A 16,354-nucleotide genomic window follows, 5' to 3' on the forward strand; every position below is an offset into this window, starting at 1 on the left:
CATTTTTCGGTGACTTTCAACATATTGGTAAACTATAATGTGTCGTGTTCTGGGCTGCCCCTCTTGTTGTGAGTGGCCAAGGAGCTAACATCCCCACTGAAATTCCACTTCCGTCTAAATATGCCTGATGAATGTGCTATGTTTTGTTTTAGCAGGGCTATAAGGCTTCTCCTAAGGGCGTCTTGATTCAGTCTGCCAAGGTTGCACCAAACACTCCTCTGTTCTTTCATGTCTCATAGGCCTTCACCTTCTTTCACTCAGTCATTTTTCATTGTTGATCATTCTGTCGTTTGCTGGGAGGGAATGGGGTTCGTTTGCTGCTGGTATCCCTGTTACTGAGACTTTAATGTTCGATTCAGGAACCCATCTCACAGTCCTTAATGGGCCAATTCTAGCTCTGGACAATGACCAGAGTATCAATGCCGTGGTGACATATCAGTTGCTTGGAACAGCAGCGGATCTCTTCATCATCAACAACAAAACAGGTAAGAAACCCTTCATCAGGAGACAGCATTTCTAGTGTAATGCTCCGGTGAGGCCCACGAGGGGATGGAATCTTTTTCTGTGAGAGCAAGCTGGAAGCAGAAGGCAAAAAGAACTGGAGGCGTTTTGAAAGGAAAGGGACTGTGGGAGAAGAAAGTCTGTTGGAGAAGGTGAGGAAGAAGTGAAAGCTGAAAAAGGAAGTAGCAATGCAACGTGCAACGTGGTCTCTGCCATTAAAAATGGCAGATTTTCTGTGAAGATTCTCTGAACTGTATATTTTCTGGTTGCCCTCAAGATAACTCAAGGTAGTTTACATCCTCCTAGGGGTAATGCATTTAGAAACTTTATGTTTATAGCAATAAATGAACGTCCTGTGCATTAGAAGGAGGCCTTTTGTTCTTTCCTGCAATACAACTCACAGAACTCTTGAGTCCTCAAATTTGTGAAGACGTTGTTCTGTTTTGTACCACAGCCAGTGGGAGACAGAAAGTTTGAATATTCGTAACACTGAAATACAGTGTATTACAAAGCTAAAAATTCTCATTTGATATGTTCGTTTTGTACATAGAGGGAAGATTTTCCATAGTCCATCGACTGTATAAAATGGTTCTCTTTTAGCAACTGACAGTTCTTGTGAGGTTTCACATAGGTGAAAAGATGCAGGTTGCAGGTAGGGAGGTATCCAGGCAAATGGAATTTTGAGGGGAATAATTTACTGCAGCTTTCATTTTAGCACCTGTGAAGCATGTCAGTTAGAACTGGAGGAGCGCTTGAGTGCTCTCATCTACAGGTGGCTGACATATTTTCTTAAATGATGTTTATCTCCAGGTATCATTCTGGTGAAGCCAGGACCGCTGATAGACAGAGAAGCCTTCTCAAATCCAAGACTAGAATGTCTGCTTGTTGCAATGGATATTGGCAAACTGAACAGCACTGCTACCCTCACAGTGACCATTCTGGATGATAATGACAACCGGCCAACCTTTCATCCAGCTGTGTTGACCACTCGACTGCTGGAAAACAGCCCTCCAGGTCAGAATGAAAGCAAAGGCAAAGAGTCTGAGGTCAGGAGATAAGCATTGGAAATATAGAAAGAGGAACACTGAAGAATCAAAAGAACTGAAAATGTAAAATGTGGAGAGTCAGGAAGCCATGAGAGACAATAAAAGGCCCATTTGTAATAGTGTGCACTACTGCCTTTGACTATTTATGGCCAAAACAGCGAATATGGTTTTCTCCCTGTTGTTAAACCCGATTGTATGCTAGGAACAAACTACTGGAGTAAAAATTGGTTTGAGTTAAGAAAAAGCAATAAGATAAGGGTTTGCAACATTAATGTTCTGAGAGATTTCTGGTCCCCATCAAATACCTTTCTTGTGAGTTCCAGCACAGACTGTCTTCCTCCTACACACAGAGACTAGCTTTGTCTGTTCTTAACACCTGGATTCAGTTAGAATGAGGAACAACATTTCACTAGTTGTACACAGTAGTTCCAGGAATGGGGAACCTCATACACCAAAACTGGTCTCAGCTGTTGAGGGCTAAGCCAAGCTATTTCTCCCGTTATTCCTAGTCAATAAGTGGAGGTGAGGGATAAGATGGTGTTTAAAGCCCAGGATGCTTGCATGGAATCTTGCTCTAGTCTGGAGGCGATGAAGCTGTTACATGGAATAGAACTGTGCTTTGCAGGCAGAGGAAGTGTTGCATTGGGCCTTAGTTTTGGACAAACATTTAACTATGCTTTGTCTGCATGATGAGAAAAAAACAATAGCTAAAACACATATGGCCTTCTTCATTCCTCTACAAATCCTGCTGTAGAGCTTCATGCAGCCCACTATAATCTTCTGGATTTCATTTAGCCTCTTTGGTGTTCTATTCTTCACAAATTTGGGGGGGGGGAGAGGAAGGAGATATTTGCTGTTGTATCTCACATTGCACACCTGTCTTTGTACCTTTGTTTATAGGTGGCTCCAGCAGTTACTCCCAGAAACAGAATGCTAGGAATGGCAGTCTGTTGGATAGATCCAAAATGGCAACTCTTTTGTTCTCAAAGATCTGGGTGACTTAAAGTCTTCTAATGTTAAAGTCTGGGTTTCTCCCTAGGTTTTTCTGTCCTTCAGGTAACAGCGACTGACCTGGATAGTGGCCTCAACCAGCTGCTGAACTATCGGATTGAAAGCGGAGCTCAAGATAAATTTTTGATCAGTGCCGACATGGGAGTTATCAGTGTGGCCAACACTACCATAGACAGAGAAGAAAAAGACAACTACCGTTTGACAGTGGTTGCCATGGACCGAGGTACACCATCTCTCTCAGGCACAGCCACCGTAAACATCCTCATTGATGATATTAATGACTCTCAGCCTGAGTTCCTGAACCCCATCCAGACCGTCAGCATACCTGAATCAGCTGCTATAGGTACAGTTGTGGCTGAAGTGACAGCAATAGACAGAGATCTCAACCCTCGGCTGGAATATTACATCCTTGAAATCGTGGCCAAAGATGACACAGATGCTGTAGTGCCAGACCAGCAAGGAGCTTTTGCCGTGGACTTTAGAACAGGTACAGAAGCTAGAGATGAAATACCATTCTAAACGATTGAAGTGTGTAAGTAAGTGAACACCATGCGCAATTTCTGAAGAATCAGAATCAATAGATGGCGGAGTGGGTGGGAATAGTGCTATCTACTCTTTTAACACTGAAAATAAATATTAGCCCAAAGTATCATTTACAATAACTGTTACAGTACATCAAATGAGCTTTCGTAGATCTTCTGCAGCACAAAAAGAAGGAACTGGTAAACCACTTCTGAATACTTTATACCCTGGCAAGAATTTCCATAAGTTGATATTGACTTGATGGCAGATAAGAGCTGGAAGAATCTGACATTTAAAGACAATTTTTCCTTTAAAAGAGGCAAGATATTTAACAGTTCAACAAATAGTGAAGAAAATGTTCTCCCATCTTTCCCGCTTTTAAAACTTCTCCTCCCTTTTCGCACTGCTTTTCTCCCCTCTTTCTTTGCCTTTCTTCCTGTTTCTTACTCTTCTTTGCATCATCTATATATTTTTTCCTGTGCAGTTATGGTAGGTACTTGCTCCAACTAACTCTAATCTTCTTGTTTTCCTTATGGCTCTCAGACCTGCAGGTTTGATTTCTGTGTTTCCTCTGTGTGTACTTGGTGTCTCCTTTCAAACTCAGTCACTTTCTCCATCTCCATCCTCATCTTCATCCACCCTGGTTTAGTGTCAGATTGTGTTTTACTGGCAAACAGCAGCTGAAACACACATGCCTGCCATATATTGTGTTCTAGCCTTCCCAGACTGAATGCTGACAGCTCTTCAGAAGCGTCTAGCTGCTAGGGAATGGGAGGGGCAAGAATTTTTAGGGTAAGTGACCCTTTGTCTTGTGTTTTGGTATGCAGAGAGGTAACAATGGGGTTACAAATACAATGCAACTGAGATGATAACAGTGTCCTGTCTGATAATCCTAAAATTTTATCCATGGGGATGTGCTTGCAGTCAATCAGATTTTAATCCATCCTTTCCCAAAGTAGTTGAGGGTGCCACCTTAAAAAAAATTTAACCACAACTTTGCTGCTTAGAGTAGTTTGAAGGGTAGTTCTGTACTCAATCTTCAAGTGAATTTCATAGCTGAGCTCAGATTTGAACCGAGACCTACTTGGCTACATCCAGTACTTTACCCCATGGAGCAAGAACACATGGTTTTGTATAAGTTTGCTGTGACCTAGCAAAAGCTACGTACCAGGTTCTAAGACCAGATCATGAGGTTCATCACAGGGCTTTGAAATGTGTGCTTAAGCTAAATTGTGACATTGATGAAGATCTAAGCTGGCCACAGGGAGCAGTTGAACAGTGCAGTCTTCGACATACTTACTCAAAAACACATTCCACCATTAGCAGCAAGCAGCAGGGCATACTTCCTATTAAGTATGCTTAGAATTGCAAACTTAATTAGTTCCTTGGCAAACTCAAATTGAGAACTCTGTATCAGCAGTTGCACCTTAGTGTGATCTCCATATGTTGATAAAAACATATTTCAGTCCACCATGAGTATATTTAACTTAAAACCAGTCATTTCCCCCACAAAATACTATACCTCTTACTATATTATTGAATAAAAACAAATGCCGCTCATAAACTTTATGGAATACAGATGAACCTAAAGAAACAAAATATTAATAAATATTAATAAATAAGGAGAGACTGAATTAAAGGAGTGACTGATTGTTTTGTAGATAACATTGCTGACCATCTTTACTAAGGAGATGATCGATGAACATGAAAAGAAGAGAGTAGGAAGAAAGATTTTTTTTAAAAAGCTTTGTGTATTTTTGCAGCCTATAGAAGCTGCCTCCTCCATGCTTTGGTTGCTCTACTTAACTTGGAACTTTTCTACTTCCTATTCTACATTTTCAGGAGCTGTGAAAGTTAAGTCCACTCTCAACCGAGAACTGGTGGCTACTTACGAAGTTACAGTCTCTGTCTATGACAATGCCAGTGATGTGGTTGAACGCTCAGTTAGTGTGCCAAATGGTAAGGCTGGTCTGCATTCTAGCGATGAGATGGTGAAAGGAAAGATGGCAGGGCAGTTTAATGTACATTCTCACTTTTTTTTCCTCTTCTTCCCACCTTCCATCTCTCACAGCAAAACTGACAGTAAACGTGTTGGATGTCAATGATAACGCCCCTCGCTTCCGCCCTTTTGGGGCAACGTTCTTCACAGAGAAGATCCTGGAAGGAGCTACTGCAGGAACTACCCTGATATCTGTGTCTGCTGTAGATCCAGATAAAGGTGCTAACGGGCAGATCACCTATAAGTTGCTAAACCTTTCGCCTGAGGGATACGTCCAGCTTGAAGACATCTCAGCAGGTAGATGAGACAACATGAAGAATCCCTGTTCTTAACCAGAGAGTTCTTAGAAGGATTTCTTCCACAACATAAAAAGGGCGTTATTATTCATTGGAAATAGATATACCAATTTATTTCCCACTGTATTTCCACTAGTGCTGGAAAGCTATATCTCCAATGAAGGGTAGATAGTTTTGACCGCTCATTGCTCTATACACTATTCCAATAAAGCCCCAACTTCTGTCATCCAACCATCTATTCCAGTAAAATGTATTCTTACAGAGCTTTGATTCACTTCCTTTCTCCCTCACAATTTGTGAGATATATTCCTGCCTTTTTTCTTGAGAGATGAGGAAGCAGGCATGGCCCCCTTCATCTCCACTGTGGGGCACAGCTACACTATTGAAATAAATCAGGTGATGGATTGGTTTGTTGTTTGTTTGTTTGTTTGTTTTTTTAAATTTGGTCTAAAGTCACATGATAGTCACATGGTTTTGGGGTCTGTTTATTTGTCCTCTTGAGAAAATATAATAGTTTTTTAAGCTGTATTATCTATCATTTGAGGGGAGGCTACACAGGCTTTTAGACACAGAGCCAAGGCTGAAACTGACTAGAGACATTGATTAGCTTTGCAAAGGAGGGAGAGACACACTCATAGGGGGTGGAGAAGGAGCAGTGAAGGAACAGAGAACCACTGGCTGGGCCTGAAATTGACCAGACACATTTTGAATAGATCCACATCTCCAGGCTTGAAAAGGAGGGAAACAAACATGCACTGACACATAAGGTGGAGAAGGACAGGGAGCAGGGAAGGCACACAAGTGGCCAACCCTGTGCACAGGGTTTACATAGAGGCATTCACATGTGCCAAAATGATTCAAAATGAATCCATTTCACAAGCAATTTAAAATAAACAACCATCTCCCAGCTAAGTAAAATACCTCTCTCCCAACCAAAAAACATGCTTCCCAGGCATAAATAAATAAATAAATAAATAAATAAATAAATAAATAAATAAATAAATAAATAAATAAATAAATAAATAAATAAATAAATAAAAATTAAAAATTAAAAATTAAAAATTTAAAAAAACATATTTCAAAGTGTGTCATGTAGGCAACTTTTAAAGAATCAATTTCAATACACTAGAATTCTGATGGCCTTTCCTATTTCATTGTCTTTCTCCATTAAACATCAGCTTCCTTATTTTCCAAAGTGCAGATACGATTTCTTTCCAAAAGAGAGGTGTGTTCTGATAACCATTCTGATATTTAGACCCTGAATCCGCAAGTTCATTTAAGTGCAGCTGACAGTTGCTAACAGTCCATTTGTTTTAACAGTCCATTTGTTTTTGTTTGTTTTTTCCTCTAGCAGGTCTTCTGCTGATATTTATACCTTTCCTTAATCACTTCCTTTAATAATGCATTTTTAAAATGAGAGGGAGAATTCTTTCTTTCTTTCTTTCTTTCTTTCTTTCTTTCTTTCTTTCTTTCTTTCTTTCTTTCTTTCTTTCTTTCTTTCTTTCTTTCTTTCTTTCTTTCTTTCTTATTGATACACATTCAGAATTATTTGACAGAGGACTGCAGAAGAGTGGAAGAATAACAAGCAGAAGGATCAGTTTTAATATTGACCCATTTTTTGTTTGTTTGTTTATTTGTTTTTATTAGGAAAGGTAGTTTCCAACCAAACATTGGATTATGAAGAGGTACAGTGGCTGAATTTCACTGTTCGGGCCTCAGACAATGGGATTCCACAGAGATCAGCTGAAATACCAGTATATTTAGAAATTGTGGATATCAATGACAACAATCCCATCTTCACCCAGCAGTCCTACCAGGTGAACAGAAGATACAGAGCATGTGTGTGAGGAAATGGCAGAAAGGGAACAGGGACAGTTGGGGAAGGGCGGCATCATGATGTCAAACAGCAGCACCTGAGACCAGTTCTTCTTCTGTCCAGTGCCCTTGTTTCTCAAAGAGCTCTATGGATCACAACATTTTGTAGGCAACACTCTTGCTGTGTCATATACTAGAAAATGGCTGCCCATGTATTAGGAAATACTGGAGGATAACTCTCTGTAACTTAAGAATCAATGAAGTTTTGAACTAGCCTAATACTACTGTGACAACAGTCATGAGGCAACAAGCCCATTTAAATCCATCTCTCTTCACAGAGGGGCCAGTCTAACAGAAATTGCATGTGTCAAAGGACCCGCTCATTTATGTTAGGCAGTGACCAGTATTGAGATACATGCTCTCTGTAATGTTATTTTGTAGCAATCTTGACAAGCAACCTATAATAGCCTTATTCTTCATTAATTTCAGTTCTCCTTTTAAAACCATCACGTAGCATACTAAATCATACTACAGTGGGCTCACTGAATCAGTGAGGATTTAGTGAGCCAACTCCTCTGTAAGGTTGATTGATTTAAATGGACCTACTTTAGTCGTAGCTCTCCTTAGCATAGTAAGTCACAACTGAAGTAGGCCTGCTTAAATCAATTGAACTTATGGAAGAGTGGATTCACCAATTCAATGGTCCTAGTCTAGTTCAATTTATTAACCAAAAAACAAGATTTTGGCCATAGTGAATATTCCTTGTAAGACAGTTGCTCCATCCTGTTAATCTTTTTGGTTGCCTTTTTCTACAACGTTTGTAGCTCGACAATATCTCTTCTGAGGCATGGTGACCAGAATTAGGCACAGAATGCCACAAGAAGCTGCTCCATATATTTGCATGAAGGCATGCAGTAGATTATATTTTTATTTGTGATTATTTTCCTCACGATCTCCAATGTGGACTCTGCCTTTTCTTCAGAATAGCCTCACAACTTTTCTTACTTAGTTGTCACCAGCGCAGGGCCTAGCAGCATGTATGCAGAAGAGACTCATGGTCTAAGAAGGAGGGTATCGCTTCTTGAAGGGGGTTGAACAAAGGGGGCACTTGTTGTCCCCTTTGGGACAAGAAGTGTCAGTGTTGTACTCATGACTCTAGAAGTTCTTGCCTTAGTGAGTTCTGAGCCTCAATCAGAAGACTTACGTTCTTTCATAGAACAATTTCAGCTATCATAATGTAGTGGAATGTGAAACTATTGTAAGAACATGTAAACCATAAGAATTCCATTGCTGGATCACACCAACTGGAACTAGTAGCCTGAAACTAGTCTCTCAGTGAGAAGGTGATGATAATGGCCATGTATTATTTAACTTTAGCTAGTATCTGTCTTGCATAACTCTGTGTAATCCTTTTTAAAGAACTCTGAGCTAGTAGCTATCGACATATCTTAGAATCATAAGGTATCTAAAGAGTTACGTAATCTAATCTCTTGTTGAATGCAGGCCATAAAGCAGGATGTAGTTTTAGAATCTCTTGACAGATGGCTATCGGCCTGAGGGTTTTTTTAAGTAGCAGCATTGCAGTGCTGGTTCATATATAGTCTGTCATCCATGGAACATGTAGAATTCTTTCAGATCTACTGCTTCTAACTTTCAAGCCAAATGACCCACATTCTTTAGTTAGAACTTTCATTTTTTTTCCTGCCTAAATGCAAAACCTTTGTGATAGTAAATTTCAGTATTTCATGTGTTATGCAAATAACAGCTCTAATTTTTCCACATGATATTTTATCATAATATTATTCATTCATTCATCAGTGAAAACAAATTGATTATATGATAAATATGCATCACAAATGATAGTACTCATTGGGGTAGGTTTAATACTTCTTTAGAATATGACCACAAGTTTCTGGCTTCATTTATTTTTGCTCTTCTTATTCACAGAAATCTGTCTTTGAAGATGTCCCATTAGGCACTGTAATTCTGCGAGTCCAAGCCACAGATGCTGATGCTGGACGTTTCTCCCAAATTCAATACAGCCTGGGTGATGGAGAGGGCAAGTTTGGGATCAATCCCAACACGGTAATAAGCCAAACCAACAAGCCAGCCTTGGGCTGGCCAAGGTTCTACTTCATTAATGGGCAAAAGGTTTCAGCAGTAGCAGTGGTGGCCAGGAGTCCATTTGCACAACTAAAACCAGTGTGCTAGCTGTGCCTGTTCCTAGAGAGGTCTGATATGGCCAAAGTAACACATGCCTTAGTTACCTCCTGGCAGGATTATTGCAATGTCCTCTACATGGGGCTTCATCTGGAAAGTGTTCAGAAACTTCATTAAGTCCAGAACATGGCAGCCATATTGCTAACTCGGGTTGGTCACAGGGATCACAAAATCCCCATTACAGCAGTTCCACTGGCTACTGATCTGTTTTCAGGCACAATTCAAAGCGCTGGTTCTAACCTGTAAAGCTCTCAAGGAACACATTGAGCTTACCTGGGTGTTAAGACCCCACCACTGTCACAGGTGCATTTGATGGGGACATGGGAGAAAGCCTTCTCTGCTGCTACTCCCAGACTATGGAACTCCCTCTCACAAGAAGACAGGCAGGCCCATTTTTGCTGTCCTTCGACAAGCAGGTGAAGACCTTTCCCTTCAGGCAAGCTTTCCCTCAGTGACTGTCTATCTAACTGGGTGTTAAACATTTAAGAGACTGTTGTGCCTCATTACTTTTGAATGTGTTTTTGTTCTTGTTTACTGTGTTGTAATGTGGTATTTGACCCTTCTAGTATTTGTATACTTATTGTTTTTAGCTTTAAGCATTGTTGTTTGATTATGTAAGCTGCCCTGCATCCTTTTTAAGTAGAAAGGCAGGGTATCAGTCAGTCCATCCATCCATCCATCAATCAATCAATAATCAATCAATCAAAATGCAGCTTATGGGCAATATATAGCTGCTGTGCCATACAGTATTTGCAGTCCCTCAGCTTCTACCAAATGTATGCCGTGGCAAAACAAATTGTTTCATCACTTAAATGAGCTATCACTAGGAATCACAAGACTGCCGTAAAACAAGGGGTCTTGTCCCCAGTTACTTTGTCTGAGTGACATATGCTTTTAATATATCTTTTGGCAAAAAGTGACAGGGTGTCATGCATCACCAAATTTCAGCGGTATACAGCAATAAGAGAAGGTGCAGCTCTCACTGAGATCTGAGCTCTCACAATTGGCTACTGGACCCGCTGAAATTATCTATCTCTACTCTCTTTGTTGCTATCTCTACTCTCTTTGTTGCTAGCTTCTGGACTGTTAGGCAACCAACAACACCTAAAGGATAGCACCACAACTCTTGAATTTGTTTGAAAACTGCTGCTCATGAATGAGGGAATTGAGGAGGGGTGAGAAGAGTACTTTCATGAAAATACACTGTATTGTCAGATGTTAAGCTGCACAGTGAAAGCCATTTTCCCTCAGCTGCTCTTGGAATAGAGCCACAAGGCCCTAAATAAATTGAACTATTATGTGATTTTCCACCAATGCATTCCTATGATCAGTTAAAACCAGGGGTGAGCGATCTCGCCGAGGCCGAGAGCCAAATTTAAGTTGTAGGCCTGAACCCCAACGCCAGCCTGCCCAAACACATGCACACAAGCTCTGACTGAAAACCATTTTTAAAAGGCTATAGAAGGAAGTGCTGCCAAAATCTTCTACCATATACCTTGATGGCATGTCTCTGAGCCACTTTCATATCTTATTTGAAGGAACCTTGTCTAAATGCATTTTGTAGTTTGCTGCTCTTTTCAACATTTCCTTTTATAATTCTGAGTCTTTTTGTGCCTTTTGTACCTTAACTGACTTCCTGTGTTCAGGAAACCTTCATTCGGACGGAGTACTTCCTGGCTTCCTTCCAGATTAACTGGTGGTCTGAAACCAGGAAACACTTAGTCTAAGTGAAAACTTCCTCAGGCAATTCAGTGTATTAAGGAACCCCCCCCCAACACACAGACACATACAATTTTACATGAAAAGAAAGATTGTGAACAATCATTAGGCACTAACTGAGGTTAAAGAAGGTAGAGTACAGTAAGTTTAAAATTGCTGCAGATAAGAAGGTTTGTTTGTTTTCATCAGCAGATTGTGCCATTGTTTTTAGAGGGTTTTTAGAAAAAAGTAATGAGAGGGCATTGAGGGCTGAAAGACTGGTTTGAAGGGTTATGAGCTAGCAAGTCCCTTAGTTCATCTGAACACAATAGGTGGCATTAGATAAACCACTATTCTGTCAATCATATTTATCTGTCTTCAATATGAAGATAGTTATGCTGACTTTCCTTACAGGTTTGCTATCAAAAGTACTGATATAATTACCAAAATTCTGTTGGTTGACTATGCTGACGCAAGTGCAGTGGTGTAAATTATAGCAGCAAATGGCCATTGGTTTAAAACATTGGTGCATGTATCCCTTGTTGTGCGCCAGTTGAGTGAGCCTGCACTTTATGAGAGATGCAAACAGCAGTTTCTTAACTGGTGAATGTTGGTCACTGAAAATTACACGGTTGCACATAACTAACCAACAAAATTGTGTATAATATATAGGTAATCAACAGAACTCTTGAAAACGCCATGGAAATGCTTTGTACCTATTTTAACCTATTTTAATGTTACTACTCCATAGGATTATTTTTTGTACAGAAGTACATTTGAAAATATTATATAAAAATCAGATTTTTCTGAGCAGGCATCTGGTGTCCTGACCATTAGGGTTTTTTCCACATGGACTCATGAAAATGTCAAGAGTTAATATTGCTTTGCTAAGAAACACTATTACGTTCAAATCACTTTGTAGATATCCTATTGGCATGTTGGACAAAGGCCCTGAAACACCAGCGCCAGACCTGCAGCATAAGGGAATTAGTACAGATATGCTTTCACTGACATCAGAAGTCCTTGCACGCAGGAGGACAGCTGATTGTTTGGCTGCACCAGTCCAGATGTCCAAGCAGGAAAAGCAATGCCTTGGCATTGTTGGAAACAGAAATAATGTTTCTGACTCCAAGTTCTTTTGCTTTAACTGTTTTCACAATGAAACAAATGCCCATGAATAAATCCAATAACTTTTCGAAGATCTTTTTTGTTTTCTAGGGGGATATCTATATTCTTTCAGCTCTGGATCGGGAAAAGAAAGATCATTATACATTGACTGCTGTAGCCAGAGACAATCCAGGGGATGTTTCTAGTAACCGTCGAGAGAACTCTGTGCAGGTAAACTCACAAATATTACATGTTTTTAAGCACCAAAATGGAGTCTACCATCTGTTTTCCTGTGCCATCAAGTCACATCCACATTGTAACAACCCTAGTAGGGTTTTCAAGGTGAGATTTTACCAGTGCCACCTCGCTAATGAGTTTCCATGGCCAAATAGAGATTTAAATCCAGGTCTCCTTAATCCTAGTCCATCACTCTTGTCCACCACACCACCCTGGATACCACCTGCCATCCATATAAGAAGAAAAATATCATTGCATCTGGTTCACTACTTGAAAGCTGTACCATTATTTCCTTTCCAAAGAGCAAATGAGATGAAAGAATAGAGGCAAGAGCATTACTAATGTTATAGATGCACAGGGCAGACTGGTTTAGCCTTGGTATGAAGCAAGAACATGCAAAAGTGAGTGAGAAAGATAACAGTGCATGTAATGAAAACACAACAATCGTGTTAAAAAAAGGAATGAAAAAAATTAGTCTGAGACTGCAAGAAAAAGAACAAATGTTTTGAGAAGAGGTAGAAAGGCAGCATTGCCAGAAATAAAGATCTGCTTTTCCATTTAGGGCAGCGCCTTGCACTTGCTATACCCTATGCCAGTCCAGTAGCAGGGGAATGTAGAAACTGCATGCAAGTCCTCTTAGGAAAACCATAGCAGTATCAGAACAGAGCTTGGAGCACTGAATTTGAAAATTAATTTGTTAAGGTTCAACAAAAGGCATGGGATTAGTAGTAGTAGTAGTAGTAGTAGTAGTAGTAGTAGTAGTAGTAGTAGTAGTAGTAGTAGTAGTAGTAGTAGTAGTAGTAGTAGTAGTAGTAGTAGTAGTATGTATAGCTGTTACTATTTAAAATTCAAGCCATTTAGGTTGTTGAATGAGTGTCATTAATGTGTCCCTGAAATCTTTGTTCTGTTGATTTCTGGTTTCCTTCACTGTTAACCCCTAGTGACACATTTGCCAATGATACTGTTAGAAGTGCTCTTTCTGATACTTTAATATTACCTTCCCTAGTCTGGCACTTTTTTTCTAAACAGACTACATAATCCAGAACATAATTATTAACTGGAGATTATGAGATCTAATACATCTGAAAACTATTGTCTACTTTCACATAAACATCTTTAGCTCAACACAAGAAAAACCACTGCTGGAATACAATGACTGAGCATTAAGGGAAAACCTCAGCTTCCTCTCCTTCATACCAATTCAAGTCATGGAGGCAATCCCACCCACGTTATGAGTATAAAATGGAACAGAACCATGGAAGAAGAAGCCATGCCACTCCCATTATGTACGTTGAGGGTGTGATCGGACAAGCCTTTAGCCCATTGTTTTGACTGCTATGGGGACGGCTTGGTTGTCTCTTTTTGACAGTGATCTCACACACACACACACACACACACACACACACACACACACACACACACACACAAATTGCTGGAGTAAATAAAATTATCCCCAGAGCATTCCTACCAGCACCTTTCTAGCCTGTCAGGGGCATCAACTTTTTTAGTGCAAATAGGATTGTTATGGTCTGTTTTTAGCTCATGTGACCACTGGAAACGAACCAAAAATTAGCCTTCCTCTTAATTTGCCACTTCAGGATATTGGCAAATGTTAACACATCCTCAGCTCTGTGGAGGGGCCAAGAAAGGGGGCAGGGAATTAAGTGTCTATTAGAGCAGCAGACTTGCACTGCATCACAAGTCAAGATATTTATGTCAGATGGGTAGAGTCTTGCACTGTTATCATCTGATGAGGCTCATTACAGTCATTTCCTTCAACGTCCACAGGGTCTTCACCATTCACAATGACATTGTTAACTTGCTTTGATTTCAGGTATTAATTACAGTCCTGGACATCAATGACTGCCGGCCTCAGTTTACCAAAAAACAGTACAGTACTAGTGTGTATGAAAACGAGCCGGCAGGGACATCTGTCATCACTATGACTGCTACTGACCTTGACGAGGGAGGCAATGGAGTGGTGACATACAACATGGAAGGGCCTGGTGTAGGTTAGTAACTCCATTAGCACTCATCCACATGGATTCTGAAAAACCACAGCTGGTGTTGAATGAATTTTGCGATCTTTTCTAAATTGATGCTTAGCAGCAGGGTCAAGCTTAGCATTAGGCTTAGAGCTGAATGAAAGTTAGAGCTTGCAATTTCACAGTTTGTAATTTCCTGAGCCCACTGAGAATTCCTGTGTCAAACCTACCTGAATTTCTGACAACTCGAAAATGTTCATTCACTTCTTGGTTTTGTGGTTCACCAAAAATAATCTTACAACTGCCAAGCTGGAAGGGACCCTATGGATTATCGAATCCCCCTGTCAAGGAGGCATTGTGGGGAATCAAATTCCCACCTCTGGCTCCACAGCCAGAGATCTAAATTACTGAAGTGTCCAGCAGTTTATCATCATGGACATTTTTGTCCCAATACAATACTTTGGTGGTGGCAGAAGAGTACCCAATGTTAAATTTGTTAGGACAGTTTCGACCCAGCTTCTTTTTAGGAGTGATCTGTTGAAAGAAACCAAGCTGAACATAGCAAATGACTGAAACTTAGGGACACCACTGACATTTCTTCAGGTGTCAAAGTCATCAAATATCTTCACTGTAAGTCTAGTTCTGTGTGAATTCTGCAACAAAACATTACTCTAAGGACTGGAATATCCTCTGTGGGTGGGTGAGAGCTAGCAGAGCAGACATGTAGAGAGTTCTAAAGAGAGATGGGATTAGATCCTAAAAATCGTCAGAAGTGCCAAAACTAGCACAAACTACTGTAGTTTCCACTTTACAAAGAAGTAGCCAGTTTAACATTGCACCTATATAGACAAATACACTATCATGGGCAAAATCCTGTTGGCATAGTTACAATTGTGTAACCTAGATCTAGCCACTGGAAATAATTAAATTAAAGAAACAGAAAGCTTTGGCAGTGATTTTTATTATTATTATTAAAGTCTTTCCTTCACCCTTTCTCCCATCCCAAGGCTCTGAAAGCCTAGGGCAAAAGAGAACATTGGAACATGAAGGTGGCGGGTAGGAAGCTTTCAGTTCATTGCAGTTAATTATTTCCAGTGCCTAGATCCAGTTTATGCTGGTGTAACTATGCTTCCAGGATTTTGTATATTTTGCATGCTTATTGTAGTGCTTATTTTCCATTTCCCAAAGCCGTTATAATGGGCAAGATGTTTTACAGCATTTAATTTTACAAAACTGCTGAACTCTGAGGTACTGTTACCACTTTTCAACAGATTGCTAAAGTCTTGATGCTCTATTTCCAATTTTCTCCCGTCTTGTGGACCTTTAGCAAATGCATGTAAAGGGAAAGTGTACAAGCACATGTCCAGAGGCATTGTTGCCAGTCTCATGGCAGGATATAAACAGGAACACAATCAAGATTATAGAACTCCTAGTGGACATTTTGCAGAATTTTCAGCATTCATCATTTATGGCTGCAATATATCAGTTATTTTCAAATTAGCTGTCTTTCTTCGTATTTAAGCAAAGTAAGGCATGCCGCTTATATACCGCCCCACAGCACTTCAAGCACTCTCTGGGCGGTTTACAAGTTAATTATGCAGGCTACCCATTGCCTCCCCAGCAAGCTGGGTACTCATTTTACTGACCTCGGAAGTATAGAAGGCTGAGTCAACCTTGAGCCACTACCTGGGATTGAAAGACAACATGTCTGAAGAAGAAAACTCCTTGCTTACACTGTAGGCTTTGTATGCGAACAAAAACTCTGGAAAAATCTTATTGTTGCTCACAAGTAGAGTCCACATGAGGGCAAGAGTTTCTCCTCTTCAGAGATACCACTTTACAAATGGACCAAAAAAAAAAAAAACCTGGGAGAGAAGAGATGCTACTCACTTCTCTCTAAGCTTGTTGGTAACAACC

At 40.2% G+C, this 16,354-nt stretch overlaps 1 protein-coding gene across 1 annotated transcript in view; it reads left to right on the plus strand.

Moving 5' to 3' along the window:
- The window catches only part of CDH23 (cadherin related 23), a 622,327-nt gene that overhangs the window by 573,761 nt on the left and 32,212 nt on the right, over positions 1–16,354 (plus strand). Inside the window, exons 45-53 of the mRNA XM_072995232.2 lie at positions 360–485; positions 1,312–1,515; positions 2,587–3,045; positions 4,923–5,039; positions 5,152–5,376; positions 7,023–7,192; positions 9,138–9,275; positions 12,327–12,446; positions 14,287–14,464. Of these exons, the coding sequence (XP_072851333.2) occupies positions 360–485; positions 1,312–1,515; positions 2,587–3,045; positions 4,923–5,039; positions 5,152–5,376; positions 7,023–7,192; positions 9,138–9,275; positions 12,327–12,446; positions 14,287–14,464 (1,737 nt within the window). The remainder of the gene's footprint in view (positions 1–359; positions 486–1,311; positions 1,516–2,586; positions 3,046–4,922; positions 5,040–5,151; positions 5,377–7,022; positions 7,193–9,137; positions 9,276–12,326; positions 12,447–14,286; positions 14,465–16,354) is intronic.

This window comes from Pogona vitticeps, chromosome 3 (genome assembly GCF_051106095.1).
Source record: "Pogona vitticeps strain Pit_001003342236 chromosome 3, PviZW2.1, whole genome shotgun sequence".
NCBI lineage: Eukaryota > Metazoa > Chordata > Lepidosauria > Squamata > Agamidae > Pogona > Pogona vitticeps.